Source organism: Sciurus vulgaris (genome assembly GCF_902686455.1).
Source record: "Sciurus vulgaris genome assembly, chromosome: X".
Taxonomy (NCBI): Eukaryota; Metazoa; Chordata; class Mammalia; order Rodentia; family Sciuridae; genus Sciurus; species Sciurus vulgaris.
The window spans coordinates 118,136,233-118,157,107 of record NC_136471.1 but is presented as its reverse complement, the minus strand read 5'-3'; the positions used below and the strand labels follow the sequence as shown (position 1 = coordinate 118,157,107).

The following is a 20,875-nucleotide window of genomic DNA, read 5'->3' as shown; positions in this document are numbered from 1 at the left end:
TCTGGTCCCTACTCCTACTACTTCACTGAAACACCATCGCTGACTTTTTTCTAAATCAAATCTGAAATTCTTCCTTATTTCTTCTCATTTGACTTTCTGCTGCATTTGCTTCTTTGGACATTCTCTCCATGGAACTTACCCTGCCCTTGGTTCCCTGATCTCCCAGCCATTTGAGAAATACCTCTCTCTCTTCTTTTCATGATCCTTCCTCTATCGGCTCTTTAAATGGTCTTCCTCGGAGTTCCATCCTGGAAAGATTCTGGGATAAAGTAGATTAATTTAACCAGATTTCATGTAGAGATAGGCAGATATAAGGAAGATTCTAAAAGCTTTAATTACAGCTCTTCTATTTCCCCCCTCTAAGAATCTGATAGAATAACTCACAGTCAGTTACTTTCTAGAATTAGCCCCTGTAGTAGAATTATCTGGAGGCATTCTTCCTGCCAAACATTTCAATCCACTTCCCTTTCAGTCCAGAAAGTGATTCAGTTTCAGTTTCATATCCATGTGCTCCATGCTGATGTCTCCCAAATTTACATCTCTGGAGTTCCAGAACAAAATATTAACTAGACACCTGTAAGTGGAAGTCTCCATGGTATTTCCAACATAGCACTCAAAAACCCTTCTCTCATAATCCTTCCATTTCAGTGATGGTACCCACTCACTGAAACTGGAAAACTGAGTCTTCACTGACCATGACCCATTCTCAGACTCAGTTATCAAGTCCTGGATCATTTACCTCCTTAATGCCTCCCATATTCATTCAGTTCTCTTCTCCCACTGCCCCGACATAACTTCAAACTTATTAACTCTCATTTAGATTACTCTAACAGCTTCCTAATTGACACAAATTAGGATAACATAGAAAAGTTATGAGTGTAAAATATGAAATAAGTGATGTTTGGTTTTACTTATGACTACATATATGTATATGTGTATTGTACAACATGAAAAGCATTTGTTGTTTTTGTTCCTCAGAATTCATCCTGCACAGGACTGGGCAGGCAGATGACTAGGAATTCCTCTACAGGCTCATGTGGCCACTGAGCACTTGACACTGGCTAGTCTCATTTGAAATGTATTGCAAGTAAAATAAACACACTGGATTTCAGACTCAGTATGAGGAAGAGAATGTAAAATATCTCCATTTTTGTACTGATTGCATGTTGACATGATAATATTTGGGATATTTTGCATTAAATAAGATACATTATTAAACTCAAATTTCACCTTTTTTTTTTTTTTTACTTTTTAAACTGTGGCTACTAGAAAATTTTAAATTACATATGTGGCTCCAGTGGCATTTCTATTACATAGCACTGCTGTAGAAGAAGTTGGAATGTGCCACCTATAATAGAGACTTAAGAGCCCCTCAAAAATAGATTGTTTCCATGTCCCAAAATGTTTTGGGTCAGAATATTTTCTTCAGATGGAGTGACTTAACTTGGGGATCAGGTTAAAAGATCCCTCCCTGCTGGGAAGTACTTCTGCTCAGTGGATAAAATACAGTTTTTAAGAAAGTCCAATATATTAAAACCAAACTTACAAAAAGGCTCTCTTAAGGGATCTCAGCATCCTGGCATGTTTCCACATAACAAACTACTGTCTTCTACTAAGTGGAAATGATCTTTAAGGGCAGGGACTGTGAATTCTCTTTTATATCTTCCCACAGCACCTTGCTGTGCCTGGAAGTTGTTAACCATCTGGCTGACTGTGGATCCTGTCGGTAGGGGTTGGTAGGCAACAGTTTACTGTTACCTTCTAAAGCTTTGCATTATGGAATACTTAACATTCTCTCACTGCCTGAATGATGACATGTGTACCTTTTGATTTCTATATGCTCAAACACAAAAGTAAAACAAATTACCCATCTTATATTTGAATTAGGTTTATTTCTTCCACATGAAGTTTACCATTAGGCAAATGGAGTTATGGAGGGATAGTGAAGACAAATTTAAAAGAATGGAAGAAACTGATTCATTGATCCCATGCTCAATACACCTGACTATTATCAATCTGTAAGAAATGGATGTTGCATCTGAAGAGACCAACAGAAAGATGTCTAATAATAACCTTGGGAAGAATTCCAGTTGACCACAGTAAATGCCCAAAGAAGCTCATGTTTGTTTATTTTCACTAACACAACACATTGAAAACGTCTCACTTGCAAAATGTATGCTGCTCTGAGTGGCTAAATAGATGATGATACTAGTAAAGGAAGCTACTAATGTCTGGAAATCCAACCATCTTTTTGAGTACTACTGGTGAGCAGCCTACATCCCAACTGACATAATGCACCTTCTGCAAGACAGCAGTCTCTTGGCACTGCTCCACTTTGAAGTGAAGCCCAAAATGAACTCCTGCTAACGTGGCATATTGAACCAGCCCTTTTTTATTTCTAAGGCCTTCTCTGTTGATCCGTGGCACATTTATCTTCATGGAAGTGACAATTTCAGGCTAGAATTACAACTTCCTTCTGATGGAAGAATGCACCCCTTGAAGAACCTGACCAAGGTCATTAACCAAATTCTCAAGCAGTCAGCTTTCAGGATGGCTAGGCCTTATTAGAAAGGGTTTATGGAACACCTGCTCAGCTCAGAGGTTTTGTCTGGGTATAATTAGGGCTGGGGAGATAGGACAGTTCTTGCCCACAAGGAGTCCTTATCCCTCAGGAGTTAGGTTACATCATATCACTCAAGGACACTCAGTTTCTCTTCTTGACAAGCTTATGAGTCACCTTGCTTCCTGTTCAAGCAGGAAAGTATTGAACAGAAAACCAGTCAGATATTAAGAATATGCATTATAACAATGGAAAGAAGAGTTTTCAGAGACACCTCAAGCCAGAACACCATGGTAAGGAGGTAAGAGTAATAAGATTGCATAACTATTCATGTACAACCAGAGAAATGAAAGTTGTACCCCATTTGTGTACAATGAAAATCAAAATAATAATTTTAAAAAGATTGTTACTAAAATGTAGGCTCTATCATAAAACTTAAATGATTTTCTGTTTCTACTTTTCTAATGTGTGTATGTGTGTGTGTGGCACTGGGTATGGAACCCTGTGTATGCTAGGCAAGCATTCTACCACTGAGCCACATTCCTAGCCCTTTTTATTTTTTATTTTGAGACCATGTCTGGTGAAGTTACCCAGTCTGATCCCAGGCTGAACCTCCTGCGTCAGCCTCCCAAGTGGCTAAAATTAGTCATGTGCCACCATACCTGGTCTTTTCTAATGTCTTTAACAGTGTTATTTTATCCTATTTTCCCTTCTCCTTTCTTGTAAGGTACCTGGGAAAATACATATATTCCATTCTCAAAAATTTCCCTTTGAAATATGATTCAATTTTATCCTCAATATCACCAATGTGCTATTTACATGGATCTAAAATATAGAATGCTTTAAAGCCTTTTTCACTCAGGGATGGTGGCTTTCTTCATTTCAACAACTTGGAGAGGAAAACTGATGTCTGAAAGGAAATCTAAGTGTGGAGTTTCATTCCTAAGCAGTTCCTCTCAAATTCTTCATGCAGTTTACAAAGTTAGTTAAGCAACTCAGTATCATACCTGTTGATAGCTATGGATGGTATGACCCACGTGTGATTAGGGGAAATATGCTTGGGTATCAGGAGAAATACAGAATTAATAGAATTTGAAAGATGAAGATACTAGCAAAGCTACAAGATCAACAGAAACTCTTAAAACCCACAAGACTAATTTCTCATTTTCACGTGCCATACACTGTCAACAAACTTTGAAATATTGAGCATGTGCCTTAGTTATTAAAGTAAAATCATTAGCAAAGGATACTTGGGTTATCATGTGTAAATCTAAAGTTAAAATATAACCAACCTTACAGTGATCAAAGTTTGATAACAAGAGCAAAGGTGCTTTAATAATTAAGTAGCTATTTATAAATTGGTTACAAGCCCCTATTTAAACAGAAGGAATTTCTGCAACCCACAATGATGCACAATGTGGAAAATTCTGATCAAAAGTAGATCAAAGCAATTGTTTCAATTTCTGTACATCTGTATCACACCTGATCTTGTGTGTGCATGCACGCGTTCTCTCTCTCTCTCTCTCTCTCTCTTTCTCTCTCTCTCTCATACTCATTCACACACTCACTTACTCTTACTTTCAACCAGAACAGCCAAAAAGATGGGAAGGGAATGTATCTCAACAGAGTTTTTTAGGGCTGGGGATGTAGCTCAGTGCTAGAGCATGCACAAGTCCCTTGGTTTGATTCCCAGTACTGGGGATAGGGATGTGGTGGGTGGAAAGCAGTGTCTTATAAGGGGAAAGATCTAAAGACCTTGTGGATTCAATTCCTAGCTCTGCTCCTTCAAAGCAATATGACCTTTGGTAAAGTCACTTACTTTCTCTGAACCTGTTTCCCTATTTCTAAAATGGATGGGAGGTGTGGGCATAAACTGCAGCCTTATGTGGTTCTTATGAGTTACCACCTGGGATGAGCTGTCAAAAGTGAAAGTGGAAAGCAACTTGAACTTTCTTCCCTTGATTTCCTCTGCCAATCTCTTTCAGGTAGAAGCAACCAAGGAGCAGAATAATTAAGTGAAAAAGGAAGAAAAAGTAGACACACAAGGCTGAAATGATACACAAAATGGAACCACCTCCCTCTCCCTCACCCTTTATCTCTGAAAGGTTTGAGATCCAAATCTGAAAACAGTTTATTTAAAAGTACATTCTGGGTGATCTTGCAACATAATTTTAGTAGCCATCTTTTTCCAATGCCAAATCATGAGTTGTTTGTTGGCTCCAAGGAATCCCTCAGTAACAAACTTATTGGGATAATTTATACCCCATAAGAACATGAATGCTACATTGTGTATGTCATCCAGTAACTATCTAAAGGGCTAGGAAGCAGTTAATATTAAAATTCCCTAAGAAAATATTTCAAAAATTAGAAATGTAACAAAAGTCCACAGGGCTCTAATACAACTTGGTTTTACTGCTTTTTAGGAAGTAGTTCTAAACTGTCTTTGAACCCTTATTAACCCTTAAGAAATGACAATTCCAAGATGGGTTAGCTTCGAAATCTGTAAGCCCTTATTTTGGGGTTTCATAGAAAATGCTACACCACACAACCCTTAAGAAATGAAACAACAACAAAACTCTTCCCCAGGGTCAAACTTCACAGCCAATCAAAATATTGCACCTTTTAACTGGAGAGAAAATGATAAAGGATAGATATAGTGTGCCTCTTGGACTTGGGGGCTCAAAGGGAGATTTCCCCAAGTTCCACAAGACTTCAAGCCACAGAAAACTCGCCACTTATTTGATGTTTTTGATTCCTTGAGCACACATGCTGAGGTGGTTGAGAAGGAACTTCCACATCTACTTAAGGGATCATGACCGGTGCCGGAAGAGGGACTCATCAAATTTGAGATACTGGTTACTGAGATGGACGGAAGCTCTGAGTGCCCCGTTTCCACACTTTCATTATTAAAGGCATGCAGCCCCATTCTAAATAAATGTAGCTTCCCCAGGTTTCCACTATGTGAATAGAAACCCTCACCGTACACTCCAGAAATCTTTACAATTCATTTTAAATGCCTGTTATTTCTAAATACAATGTGAAGGGACCCCTATTTATTTACTTTTTATTTTTCAAACGAATGAGGGGAAGTTTTGCCTCCATGTCGCTTTCATTTTTCCAAAATTGGCATCAGGCACAAAGATGAGTTGAGTACCGAATCATTCCTGAGCTAGAATTTAGAACTTAACAAGGGACTTGTTCCAAGCTTTGCGTAGAGAAAACCATTTTAAATTTGCACTATAGGTTTTTTACCTCCAGACGAGAATACACTCAAAAGGAAAAAGGCCATCCCCTCCTCCCAAAGCACAAAAACACAGCATATCCCAAGCAGCCCGTTTTCTACCCAGCCAATACAATAATGCTTTGTAAGCTGAGAGCAGCACCCGGTATAGAAGCTAAGTATAAACAGCTGAGAAGGATTAGGCGGTAGCTCCATTCTCATTTACATGAAAATCCTCTAAGCATCGTTTTCCTCGCTGGCTGCGGGCGCATAAGGAACTCTTTTGTGCCATAGCCACGCATACATTTGCATCCTTTGTCTTTACTTACCAGTCGAGGCTGTGGGCATGTGTGCTCTATTTCCTCCATGGTTTCTGAGGGAGGCTCATTGGAAAGGGATTTTGGGATACCTGTTTCTGACTCAGCATCAGTGGTAAGTACTGGCATGGCCAGCGAATGCTCCCTCCAGCTCTACACCCTCTGGTAGTCGCCTCCCAAGCAGAGAATGTTTTCTTTGTCACGTATTTTTTTCTTCCCTACCCATCCCCCTCCTTCCCTTCTTTCTCTCTTCCCTGGGGGAAGTAAAGAGGTTGCCCCCCTCGCCCGCCCCTTTCTTTCTCCGAGAAGCGAAGAGGCAAGGCCTCAGTTTATCACTATAACAACCAGAAGGCACTGGAGCGGCTGGTGCGGGATACAGTATCCTCATTTGCATGGAGCGCGCTGGTTGGCTACTGTCATCATAGTACCACTCCAGCGGGGAGCGGCCAGGTCCCATTGGCTGGCCAGCCTTACCCACGGGGCCGAACTTGCCGCTTTTGTTTCTTCTATTTAATTCAACTGCAAAGGTCTCGGTCTAGATTGGGCAAGGGACCGGGCTGCACTACCCAGATAAGATAAAACCGCTTCCTGAGGGGCCTAGGACGCCTCAAGAAAGAACATAGCAGACCTTCACTTAAAAAGGGACCAGGTCCCTGGCGTGTTATGATGTGCTATCGCCACAGTATTTGCCAAATAGAAGTCACCCTGAGGACATGGCCACTTTTGAGTCCAAATTCACGGTGCCAACTGCCAGCTGGCTTCCAAGGACCTCTCAGGGAATTTACTGTGGGCACCTGAATGTTCACCCCCTGGACTGCTCGCAACAGATACAGGAGTAGATCCCGTATAGTCTGATGTATCCCTGGAGTCTATCCCTGGGGCTGCCCTAGGATCAACTTTGAAGAAGGTAGATTGTCATTGACAGCCTGCCTGCCACTTCTGGTCACCCTCACCAACTGCTTCCTGTCAGCCACACTTGCTGTTGTTTGCCCTTGAATATACTGCTCCATGTGTTGGTCTATTATCCCTCTACTCCCATTTTATCAGTCCTATTTCCTAAGTACTCTGTTCTTAGCCAAATGCTCATGCCACTCAGAGAAGTATCCCAGAAGGAATGTTAAAAATGATGTGCCTGAAAGTTTAAATTGTCTGGGAATATTCACATTTCAAAAGGAGTTTTCTGAAGATACACACTCAAAGGAAAGAACTTACAAAGGTATTTGTTCTAGTGAAATGTCATACATTCAATATTAACAAAAGTTATAATCACTAGCATTTATTAAGCACAAGCACAGAGTGCTAAGTCTTTCACTTAGATCTTGCTTAATCTTCACAAGAACCCAAAGAAGTTGATCCTATTATTATCCCCATTTTACAGGTGAGGAAATTGCAACTTAGCATAATGACTCAGGGTCTCAAAGCTCCTAAGTAATGGAGCTGGCATTTGAAAGATGGGGTGGGGGAGCAGGGTTGCAGCAGGTATAGTAGAAAAAGAACCCAGGAAGGAGTCCTCTTAAGACAAGTCCCTAGGCTTTTAAATGTTTCATTTTTATCTGTAGTTGTGGTTTTTATCCAAGTGTGATCCAAGACCAGGAGCACATCAGCACCATCAGGGAACTTATTAGAAATACTAATTATTGACCCCACACCAGACTCCAGACCAGATTCAGTAGGTCTAGGGTGCAGCTGGATTTTGCAGTTTTAATAAATGCCTGGGTGATGCTAATGCTCCAGATCTAGGGACAATACTTTGAGAAACAGTATTCCAAAGAATGCTATAAAAGTACCAACCCTTCTTCTCTCATAGAATTGTGGGAGATCAAATGAGGTATCGTGTGAATACTTTGTCAATTAGAATGAGCAATGCTAAAGTAAAAGGACATTTTTGTTATTCCTCAAATAAACAAAGAAGAAGAAAATGAATATTGCATCAAAGAATTATATAGTTTTACAGTTATAGATCCTCCCACATTGTCAGGGTGTTGTCACCTGATAGTATATTGTCTATGCTCAAGAAAACTTCAGTGATGCAATAATTACAGGGATGTTTGGGTCATCTGAAGAAGGATCACTTTCTTTTTACTTTATCTGCCCTTCTAGAAACACAAAATACCTCAAGCTGCAGGTTTGGCTTTAAGGAGCTAATCAACATGGAAGGGCCAGGCCCTGCATTATATTTGAGAGCCCCATTTCCATCCATGCTGGATGATGGGAGAGTGAGATTGTCATTCTAATCTCAATATTTTCTTTGCCTTAGAGCAGTGATTCTTAGAGGGTGGTCCTCTAAGGAGCAGTAGCATCCCTGGCAACTTGTCAGAAAAATTTCATTCTCCATCCTAGACCAACTGAATCAGAAACTGAGGCAGTAGAGCCCAGAAACCTGGACTTTCACAAAAGTTCTCAGTTTGGGACACATTCTGATATACACTAGAAGTTTGAGAACCACTACTTTGGAATCATATATTTACCAAGGAAAACACCTCGCTTATTGTATTCTGGGTCGCTGAGCTTCCACTGAGTTTGGTTCTTAATTGGTCTTCTGATTCCCTCTCTTGAAGACTTACCTCTTCACCTGTTTACTTAGCTGAGTTCTGATGTCTAGCTGAGTCCTCTGAACCCTTCTTCTCCCAGAGCCTGGCCCGTGACCTTATGCCCCCAGCCTTTTGTGTCTTAAAATGGACAGATGTTCTCTTCTCTCCTCCTCATCTTCCCCTGTCCCATCAAACCAAGAGGCTACTTCTGCCTAGGATGAGTACCTTCATCACATCACTCATGTTAGATCCTTATTCATCCCAAGTCCTTGAATTTCTCAATTTGGACTTCTAACCACCCCAAAGGTCAGCCCTATAACTAATTGCAGAAGCATTAATCCTACTCTAGCCTAGTCTTTGATTCCTTCTGTCCCTCTCCCAGCAACCCAGTGGTTGAATCCCAGCATGTCTTGCAATCCTAATAGCAGAAGTAGACTCTTTCAGGCACCTCTCTGAGAAGGATCCTTACTAGATCCACCCACTTTGGAGCCCAGTCTTGGCTGATACTACTACCTGATTCAGGAATGTCTTAATACTTGAAAGGGTTATTTAACTTGGAAATCTTGTAATAATATCAAGACAATTAGCTGAGAATGGTCACTTAATTTCACACTGTGGAACTGCATATTCCACAACCCTCCAGGGGTTATAGTAGGGTAACTATAATGGGATAGCAGGAAAGCGTTTATTGGAGTGATGGAATTGTCCTGTGTTCTGATTATGATAATAGTTACATAAAACTGAATGTCTATATTAACATAATTAAAAACTCCACAGAGGCTGGGCATAGTGGTAGTGGCACACGCCTGTAATCCCAGTAACTTGGGAGGCTAAGGCAGGAGGATTGAGAGTTCAAAGCCAGCCTCAGCAACTTAGTGAGGCCCTAAGGAACTCAGTGAAACCCTGCCTCTAAATAAAATATAAAAATGGGCTGGGGATGTGGCTCAGTGGTCAAGTGCCCCTGGGTTTAATCTCTCATAAAAAAAGAAAAGAAAAAGAAAAGACAGAAAAGAAAAAGAAACTCCTAGGAGGACATTTGTCAGCATATGCTAGCAGCCCTTAAAATATTCATTGCCTTTTGTCCTAGGGATTCTACTTAGGAACTTATCCCAAAAGGATTGTTTCTTATGGGATTATGAAGGATTTTTGTTTTCTATTTTTTTCTATCTATAAAAGTATTACCCTCCTTCCAAAAGGCATAAAGGGCTGAGTATTTGGAGGGGAGGAGGCAGGACTGGCTAGCAAGTGAGCAAATAGAAAGGTGCATGTATCTCAGTGAGAGGAAACAAGAAAACTGAAGTGGAGGAACAAAGCTGTGGTAGAGACCTATCTCCAGTTAGCAGGAGTGTGTTGCAGTCAGGCTGCTCAGAAAATCTGCAGAGAATGCTTGGAAACAGTGCTCCTGAGTCCTGTAATCTCTCCAAGTAGGGCATGCCTTCTGTGAGACCTTGCTACATCAGTGTTGCCCTAGCAGGCACCATCATTATTGTTTCTGCAATTTGAGTACCTTTTACATTTTTAGCATTATGATAGGTACTTACCACCTGTTGCCCCCCACAACACTTGATCATGTAAGTGTAGTTGCCCCACTTTGCAAATGCAGACACTGAGCCATAAAGACCTTTACTTCAGCTTAGAAGAGATCTACATTATAGATGTATCATTATCCCACCAGTGGTCTTCATATTAAAATAAAATTGTTGAAAATACCACTCCCAAAGATCTGCAGAGGAGAACTAAAATCTCTTGGGGGCAGATGCTGTCTGAACCTTGTCCAAATCCCCTCAGGCCTTACTATTGCAGGCAACACCTGGCCCATTGCCAGCTGCCAGCACCTGCATCTCTTTGCCTGAGGGCTTTCCCTGACCTTTAGAGACCCATGCCCTCCCTACATCACAGCAGAGGTAGAGCTGAAGAGCACCCCTAAGAGTTCTCAGCCTATGACTCAGTTTATGAATACCTCTGTTACCCTCCTCAAGCAAGTTGCATGTTCTACTACCAAATTGCCCAGTGGGTTTAAGTTCCAATTGCCATGCAGTAGCTTGCTTGACAGTGCACCTTATACTGGATGTCTTCTTGTCCTTGCCTTACTTGCCCACATTCCTGTGGGTGTTTCCTGGGATCGCCTACCAAATACACTACTTGAACTCAAATCCTTCCCTTGGGGTCTACCTCTGGGTCCTCTCAGACTAAGAGGCTATTTCAGTGCCCCATCATAAGGTTCTAATTTTGAGGATTTAACCCAGGGGTACTTTACCATTAGGCTCCATCTGCAGCCCCCTTTATTTTTTGAGACAGTCTCATTAAGTTGGTTAGGGCCTTGTTAAATTCTTGAGGCTGTCCTCAAACTTGTGATTCTCCTGTCTCAGCCTCCTGAGCCACTGGGATTATAGGTATGTGCCATGGCACCTGGCTCTAATGTTTTTTTATGGTAAAATACCTTTCATATCCTCATTACTTGTGGATAAAAGTGAATCATAAGGCAATCTATAAATATGTTTTAGTCCTTTGTTTTAAAAAATGCATTAATTTTAAGCTTTTCTTTAAAAATTCTATTTTCTAATCTTTAATCACACAGCTGGATATTTTATATACATTGTTTTAAAATGTTAGGACAATTCTACTGAAAATTTAAAATTATTTAGCTATAATTTTTATGCCATTACCAATACCATACTGCTCTTAATATTTATTAAGAAGGCCGCATGTAAAACTTTCAACCCTAATCCTTCCCTAATATCACTCCTGATTCCACTATTTCTTCTACTTTTCATTTTTTTCTCATTATCTGAAGTTTACGAAACAAGGAAGATGGAAAGTACAGGGTAAAGTTGACAGAAGAATTTAAGATTTCCTGGAAACCATTATTCTTAGAAACCTCTTAAGGAATTTCGTTACTTTTACATCTTTTAAAATTTTTAATTTTTTGAAACACATCTCCTGTACTCCAGATGTGGCTTAAGGTTAGGGTCTAAGACCTGATAGTGTGAGCTAGGCATGGTAATGTGCACCTGTAGTTCAGCTCCTTGGGTGGCCAAAACAAGAGGATCACTTGAGCCCAAGAGATAAAGACCAGCCTTGGCAATATGTAGCAAGATACCATCTCAAGAAAAAAAAATTTGACAGTCTGAAAAAATCTTCATCACACCAAGTAATGAAACTTGTGCATATATCCTTTTCATTCAGTCTAGGGAAATTATGGTAATAAAAATATTTTGCAATGGAAAGCATTTCACCTCTCATGTTAAATTATATCAGATTATCATACTGAGATTGCCAAATTTTAATAATTTTCAAACAATAAAATGACTTGGCTGATGTCACACAGTGAATAATATAAGAATCACCTGAATCCAAGCCTCCTGAATCAAAGCTGAACACTTTTCCACCATACTGTACTGCCGCACTATTTGATATAGTTAGATTTGCTTTATTAACCTGGTTATTAACTCATATACTTCTCACCATCCACTATTGCCCCCTCCCCTCTTTTCTTTCAAGTTCATGTAACTTGAAGTACTCTTCACTGTTATTCATTTAGTTCATTTTAAATCTGTGCATTCATGCATGTATCTGGATTCACTATAGGTGCCTGCATTTACTTATGACAGAAAAACTAACAAAGCAGCATTGATATATTCATCAGTGGATCAAGAACTGGGCTGATACAGGGCCATGACCCATAAAGGCCATTAGGGGAAAAAGTAATGGTGAGATATAACGGAGCGTCAAGACTTTTTTTTTTGGAAGAAAATAAGATGGAAAGTGTTTTTATTTAATTCTTAAATGTATTTTCTTTTTTCTCCACCTTTTATAATCACCAATAAAATTGACCTTTGCTCATTCATTTGACCAAGATTTATCAATTCCAAGCACAGTTGTAAGATGCTGGGGAGAAACTGAACGGATCCAACAAACCTGCATAAATGAAAATATGACTAACAAAATATCATCTTATGTCAAATATTTTATATATTTGACATAAGAAAGATAAGCAATAAGGAGGTCCCAAATTCTTAGCACTCAAGGATGCCATACCATGATGGTTGTACCTGTGTTTGAGAAGGTATTTAAAAATGTGTTTTTAATCAAAATGAGATGTAGTTATCTAAATGTTGATGATAAAATGGTTATAAATATATTTTGTTTTGCTGTAGCAAAACAGATATGATGGCAGAGGGATTTTCTGGCATAAATTAAAGTTGCCCTTAGCTGGAATAAATCAGTCTAACTGACATTAGCAGCTGTGTAGTCAGTAAAGAATTATTGTTGCTATTACTTGGTGGTATTTATAAACACTTTTATTTTCTAAGTGCTTTACAATCACTTATTGTCTAATTAATATCTAATCATCTGTTTACAAGTAATAATCACACATGTAGTGCAGTTTAATCAAAACTTCAAATGCAGCCACCATCATACTCAAGAATGCTGTGTAAATTTTGGTTCCTCCTTCATGGGGTTTGGATCTAGACATATGTCAAACTCGTAATACAACAGAAAAAAAATGGATAAAGATTTCTATTTGTATTTGAGCATTCTTTGAATTCACAACATGCCAAATATACTATCTAATGTCAGTGGATAAGAAAGACTGTAGGTGATTTTTAACAATAGCTTGATCTCATACATATATTAAATTACTTAACCCACAGAATTGGGTGATAAATGTACAAGACCAGGCACCAAGTTAACATTGAAACAGATAGTGACAATCACTCTTACAGTGAATTTAATGAAAAAAGACCAAATGTACCAAAAGTGGTTCAAGGACCTTCAGAGGTTAATAATCTAACCAGGTTCAAGTCCAAACCAAGGTATGACCAGCATGAACACCTGCCAGTCTTAATTATTCAACATAAATGGATATACTGCTGTCGCCCTTCAGTATCCCCAGGTGTTAATCTATAAGCAATTACAGGAATCATGAAAGGATTTTTGAAGCAAGTGAATGATATGCATATTAATCCAGGTTTTTCCCCTAGGGTGAATTTTCTTACAAGTTGCTGAGTCAGAGTCCTTGCCTTTCTAAAGCTTTTGGTACATGCTTTTTTATAAATTTTAAAATTTTATTTGTTCTTCCAGAATGGTTAACCACATTTACACCTGTTCATATACTGTTAAAAAATTATTTCTTGGTTATTGATCTGCCATATCCAGTTTTATTCCTTCTTGCTGAACCACCAGGCTCAGTTTCCTAACACTGCAGCAAATACTGCAGGGTCCTGAGGATTTTGCCTGGAGCCTTTCAAATGTGATACAAATGAGTTTCATTGGCCAGTTGAATAATGAAGACTGTCTGATGCCAGGATGGATGCATTTATTCACAATTAAGATATTATTACAATGCTTAGATTTTGTACTAATAGATTTTGAAGATCTGGTCTACAAAGTGACTCTTCATTTTGTAAAACCTGCACTCAGAATCTTTGAATGCTCAGAGAGATTTGGTTTAATATTCCGTACTAGGTTCATATGACTGCTGTAACCATTGATTACAAAGTTAGTGTATGAAAGCAACAAATATTTATTATCATTATGTGTAGACCAGGGTCAGAAGTCTGAAATGGGTCTCAGTGAGCTAAAATCAATGTATTGGCACAATTGCATTTCTTCTGGAGGAGCTAAGGGAGAATCCATTTCCCTTCCAGCTTCTAGAGGCTGCCTGCATTACTTGACTCATGGCCCATTTTCTTCCATCTCCAAAACCAGCAATTGCATCATTTTAGCCTCTGCTTCAGTAGTCTCATCTTCTAAGTCTTCTATTTCCCTCTTTCATTTAAAAGGACCCTTGCGATTACATTAGGCCCCCTGGATAATCTCACCTCAAGATCTTTAACTGAATAACATCTGTAAAGCCCTTTTAGCTATGTAAAGTAACATATTGACAACTTTGGGACCATTAACATTAACAGACATCTTTGAGAGGTCATTATTCCACCTACCACACCTTTCTTAGCATGAGCTAGACCTCCAGATATTCTGAACAATAGATTGTCTATGATTTTAATACTTAGTAATTTATGAAACCCTACTCTGTGTCAAATACAGGCATTATGCACAGTTTGCAGATAACAAGCAGTACTTAGGGACATTAAATAATTTGCCCAAGGTCACAGAGATGGTAAGTAACAGCCAAGTTTCCAGTTCAGGACTGTGGGACTTCAAAGTCCAGGTACAATGCCTGCTGCCTCTGTATCTCAACACTTTCAATGCTCTGATCATTTTGCTCTCTGGATAGCCTTCATGTTGAAAACTTTTTATTTAGTTTGTTTGACATTTAATGATACAACCTAGCTAGATGAAACCTTTTATTAAGGCCCTATAAATTTAATATTTATCTCAATCAGTAGATGCCAGAACAGAATGTCATCACAAAACACACTTAAGAAGATGCCAGGGATGGGGATGTACCAGTGTTGGAGTGCTTATCTAGCATGCCTGAGGCCCTGGGTTCCATCCCCAACAGAAAAAAAATGATGCTTTCACATTCTTTAATCTTTCAAAAAGTAGCATTGATGGATTCTTCCTCTGCAATACACCTGAAGTGGATTCACTATGTCACCTTCTCTGTGACATGTACATCTCTGAATAATAATGGGTGGTGTTGGCAAGAAATGATCTTTTCAAAACTCCACAAGTATATCAAATACCGTATTTTTTTAAGTGGTGCTGGGAATGGAACCCAGGGTCTTGCACATGCTAGGCAAGCACTCTATCACCGAGCTATAGCCCCAGGCTTTTCTGTTTTATTTTTGAGGTGGGCGGTACCTGGGATTGAACTCAGGGGCACTTGACCACTGAGCCACATCCCCAGCCCTATTTTGTGTTTTGTTGAGAGACAAGGTCTCACCGAGTTGCTTAGCACCTCGCTTTTGCTGGGGCTGGCTTTGAACTCACAATCCTCCTACCTCAGCCTCCCAAGCCACCAGGATTACAGGCATGCACCACAATACCCGGCTTATCCCCAGCCTTTTTAATTTTGTTTGGAGACAGTGTCTCAATAAGTTGTCCAGGCTGGGGCTGGGGAGATAGCTCAGCTGGTAGAGTGCTTGCCTTGCAAGCACAAGGCCCTGAGTTCGATCCCCAGTACTGAAAAAAAAAAAAAAAAAAAAAAAAAAAAAAAAAAACTTGTCCAGGCTGGCCTCAAATTTGAGATCCTCCTGCCTCAGCCCCCAATTAGCTGTGATTATAGGCATGCACTGGGCCAGGCCTAAATATCCTATTTTTGAAAAAAGAGAGTCTAATACTTAAGGGCTCTGATATCATGTCTTAATGAAGTATCTTATTGTCTTCACTCCCTATGTTTGTCAACCTTGGTTGTACATTAGAATTACCTGGGGAGCTTTCAATATTACTGAGTCTTGGTTGCTACATCTTAGAGATTCTGGTCTAATTGACCTGGGGTGCAGCATCCAGACTTTTAAAAGTTTAGAACCATTGAGGTAAAGCAGAGATGAGAGACTGTATTAACATATGGATTTTGACCCCCAAACAAGGTTTTCATTCAAGACTCTATTTTGTTTGCATCAAGAGAAGCCCTATTAGTGTATGTGTCCCAGAAACTGGTTATGTAAAAACCTTCAATATGTCCAAATACAATCCTTTTACATGCCTAGTCTACTAAAGTGCCAGATGTGAGGCTATGTCAAATGGCTCACCCAATGGTGCTTGAGAGTGATACAGTCAATGGGCTTCCAGAGAAACCCATCCTTGTACAATAAAATATTCTCTTAAGTAAGCAAGACAGCATGAGATAAGCATAACTTCAAAGAAAAATAATACTTTAGGCAAAATGGTTTGAATAAACATATACCACCCTCAACCATACAAACTCAAAATGAGCAAAACCATGAGCAGTCCCTAGCACATGTAATATTATCATTGCTCAAAACACATTTGGAATAAGTCTTTTGAAATTTCCATCATTACAACTCATCAATAGCTGAGAATCAGTTATTATATAATCATATCTAAATTTTTTAATCCAAAGAGGTATTAAGAAGATTTATCAGAAACCTCTCAAACATTCACTGACTTATAGTTGATTAAAAAATATCAAACACATCTCCCCCAAGATGATTATGCCTCTAGTGATAGCCAATAAGAACAGAGGGTGGCCTATTACGGTGGGAGATTCTTAAAGGGTTAGGGATAATTCCTGTGACCCTGTCTTTAAGTGGAAAGCATTAGGTACCCAAAATCAGGCTCTGAAGTCAATTGTAGAGCAAAGATTCTAGAACTTTAAGTGCATAAAAATCACCTGTGGCATTTGTCAACCACAGTTTTCTGAGCCCCAAAGGTTCCAACTCAGTAAGACAAGTAAGGTTCATCAATTTGAATTTTGATCAAGTTCACAGTTGTTGCCTGTGGTTCACACTTTAATATCATTGTAAAGAAATTATGAAAATATAGTAGTACAGGGGCTTCCCAGGTGATACTGTGAAGATAACAATACTTATGTGCATATATATTTTTTTAATTATATAAATTGTCAAAAGGATTTATGAGCCATCTTGAAGAGATTCCTGCCAAAGATGGAAAGTTTAAGTATCAATAAGGATAAGAACTGCAATGGATTGAAGTCCATTAGATATGTTTGAGTCCATGAGTTCACAGTACTCTTGTGGGTGGTAACCCCTAAAACTTTGTCTACCTTGGAGGGTTCTAGAAAACAAATGCATTACTTTGAAAACTGGAAACTACAGAGAAGGGATCAGGCATTCATCTTACGTTTCCTATACAAACTGTCCAAATAGGAGTATCTCAGAATGAATAATTAAGAATGTAAGAAAGTAATGAAGAACATAATGAATTATCCCTGCTTCCTAACCCCCAATGAATGATTAGATCTAGGCAATGAGCATTAACCGCTAATAAGATGACATAAAGGCAACCCTAAATATTTTGAACTTCTGCACTATGTATGAAATAATATTTGAAGTAAATAGAACCTGGCTTTGATCCCACCTCTTGATCTGAGACCAATTTACAGAAAGTACAGAAGGGATAAAAGATATGTTAACACAATGGGGAAGCAATCAGCAAAATCCAAATTGCAAGAAACTCTATAGAACAAATTTTGTTTCTTCAACCAAAAAAATTTGCAAGAAATCTATGGGTTGAGATCTAAAAACCATCAATTAGTCACAATGTGTAGAGTATGTTATTAATATCCCAATTCAAAAAACTATAGGGCTAGGGAGATAGCTCAGCTGGTAGAGTGCTTGCCTTGCAAGCACAAGGCCCTGAGTGCGATCCCCAGTACCGCAAAAAAAAAAAAAGAAAAGAAAAAACTATAAAAAATACCATTTGGGAGGCAATTAGAAATCTGAACAATTTCTGGATGCATGAAGAAATTGTTAATTTTGGGGGCATGATAATGACACTATGTTTATATTTTCAAATTTTTAGAAGTATATACTGTAGTTGGGCACAGTGGTGCACACCTTCAATCCTGGGAATTTGAGAGGCTGAGACAGAAGGACTGTGAGTTCAAGGTCAGTTTCAGCAACTTAGCAAGACCCTGTCTCAAAATAAAAAGGACTGACCGGGCATGGTGGGGCACACCTGTAATCCCAGTGACTTAGGAGGCTGAGGCAGGAGGATCTCAAGTTCAGGACCAGCCTCAGCAACTTAGTGAGGCCCTAAGCAACTTAGTGAGACCCTGTCTCAAAATTAAACAATAACGGTTAGGGATTTGGCTCAGTGGTTAAGTACCCCTAGGCTCAATCCCTGTACCAAAATAAATACATAAAAATTAAAAGGACCAGGGATGTAGTTCAGTGGTAGCCTGCCCCTTGGTTCAATCCCTAGTACTGAAAAAAGGTATATGCTGTAATACTTGCACACGAAATATATTGTGTGGATGTGAGGAGTGGATATAGCTCTAGATCAGTGGTCCTCAATTGGGTGCAGTTTTGCCCCAAGATAAATTTAGTGATGTTTGGAGACATTTTTGATTTTACAATTTGCAGGATTGAGCTATAGGCATCCAGTCTGTGAAGGCCATAGATGTTGCTAAGCATCCTATGATGCACAGGGCACTCTTCCACTATAGGGGAATGGCCTTATCTGGCCCTCTGATGACTTTGGGTCATGCAGGCAGAGGCTTAAGGTGCAGCTCATGTGAGCCCTGGAGAATGATTTGTGATCCCCTGGCACAGGAGAGGATGGGAGGCCTGAGAGGAGTTGCTTTAGGGCCATTTCTCACACACTTCCTTATCTTCCTTGAAATGCTTTTGTGAGGTGGTTTCTAATCACCCCTTACATTCTGTTGGGAGAGGGGGCTTCCTACCCTGGCCCTCTTCATATAGAGCTGTAGATAGAAATCCACTTAGTTGCAGCCTGCAATGGGCTCCTGAGCAATGAGTGTGGGAGTCATCTGATCCATTTTCTTTCAGTGTTATCTTTTTCAGTGTATGAGAAAAGGACCATGAGAAACTGACAGCAGTAGCTACTGTTTCTTTTGCTGTCTATGTAAGTAATAAACTGACTGAATCTAAAAGTGTCTCATTGTACTTTTGCCAGTCAAATCAGTCAGAACTTGGCCTGGTCTGGCCTTGTGTGTGTGCATGACACACATAACAAACAATTATCCTGCCCAAAATGTCAATAATGTTGAGATTGAGAAGCTCTTGCTGAAGCAAAATTGATCATGAGTTGATCACTGTTAATGTGAGGTAGGTAGGAAGTATGTGAATAGTACAAATGGGAATATATCATTTTGTCTAATTTTGTATCAGTCTGAAACTCTCCATAAGAAAAATTATATTAATAGAAAGAAACATTCTATTTAAAAAAGAAAGAAAGAAAAAGTGGTCGCCTTGGTTTAGTTTCTGGCACTCTAAGTATGTAAACTCAGGCAACGTGCATAAATGCACAAACATTGATGTCAGGCTTCTAGCTCCACTACAAAATTAAAAACTGTGTCCTTGAGCATATATCTTAACCTCTTTTAGCCTCAGTTTCCTTCACAATAAAATAAGGCTAATAATGCACCTAAGGATTTTGTGGGGTTAAATATAAGTAAAGTGCCTTGAATAAATACTTTCATTAGATCTTCCTTTGTTCTTTTTGTTTGCTACTTTTCAATATGGAAATGTAATGAGACCCTTCTGTTATCCGGATAAGTCATTTTGATCCACTCAATTTCTTTTCAAATAATTCCCTGAAAAGTATAGGTGTCATTGGTATGAGGTTTTGTTCCCAGGGTTTTTATTTTATTTTATTTTAGGTACTGGAGTTTGAACCTGGGGCACTTTGCCTCTGAGCTACATTCCCAGCTCCCTTTAAAAAATTGTTTTTGAGATAGGGTCTCAGTAAGTTGCTGAGGGTCTTGCTAATTTACTGAGGCTGGCCTCAAACTTGGAACTGTCCTGTTTCAGCCTTCTGAGCCACTGGGATTACAGGTGTGTGTTACCTAATCCTGGTTTTTTCTGAGGGTTTCAAATAGCAAACCCTAGAAGGCCCCAAAGGACAGGGAGTGAGAAGGAAGGTAGTAAATTCAGTAGTTTACAATACTGGTGATTTTGCCCCACAGGAGACATTTCAAAATGTCTGGAGACATTTTTGCTTGTCACAACTTGGAGGGGGCAGTACTGGTATCTAATGGTTAGAGATCAGGAATGCTGTTAAGCATCCTACCATGCACAGGACAGCCCCACAACAAAAAAAATCGTCTAATCCAAAATATTAGTAGTAGCAAGGTTGAGAAACCCTAGGGTAAGGTGACCAAAATTCCTTGATGAAGTTTTTCCTGGGTAATTAACTTTGCCTTTCTTTGTTCTTCTTACCCAACACATACAGGTTATTAAAAGCATGCTCAGGAGAAATCATTCAAAATGTGATTACTCTAACTCTGAGGTCCTAATTTATTATTCATTTCTTTATGAAGAAAAAAATCTGTGTTCTGATTTTATTGCCTTTGAGTTTCAAATACCAAACTCCAAGCTTGCACTGATTACCTTCTTAATTAATAGACTGTGAAGGCAGGGCATCTCTTTATTAACTAGTGAAAAGTACCATCTCCTGACAGCTCTGCAGTCTTTGTTCCCAACTATGGGGAGGATTGGGATAAAGCAGATTCAGACACTGCCCCCCAAATGGATTATATTTCTCTTGTTAAAATAGCCCAGTTCCATTTAGATGATGCCTGCCTGCTGTCATTATTTAATAGAAACCACTATGAGTAATTTGCCCTCCATTCCCTTTCTGAAGTCAGGGAACTTGAAGTCAAAACCACAGT

General features: G+C 39.3%; 1 protein-coding gene across 3 annotated transcripts in view; it reads right to left on the bottom strand.

Moving 5' to 3' along the window:
* PCYT1B (phosphate cytidylyltransferase 1B, choline) overlaps positions 1 to 20,875 on the bottom strand; it is an 84,766-nt gene that overhangs the window by 54,716 nt on the left and 9,175 nt on the right. For 2 of the 3 annotated variants that reach the window (XM_079125067.1, XM_079125068.1), the window contains exon 1: positions 6,110 to 6,341. The exons of the other annotated variant lie outside the window; for it this stretch is intronic. In XM_079125067.1, the coding sequence (XP_078981193.1) occupies positions 6,110 to 6,226 (117 nt within the window). In that variant the 5' untranslated portion in view covers positions 6,227 to 6,341. Of the gene's footprint in view, positions 1 to 6,109; positions 6,342 to 20,875 lie in introns of those variants that run through there. 3 annotated transcript variants of the gene reach the window in all.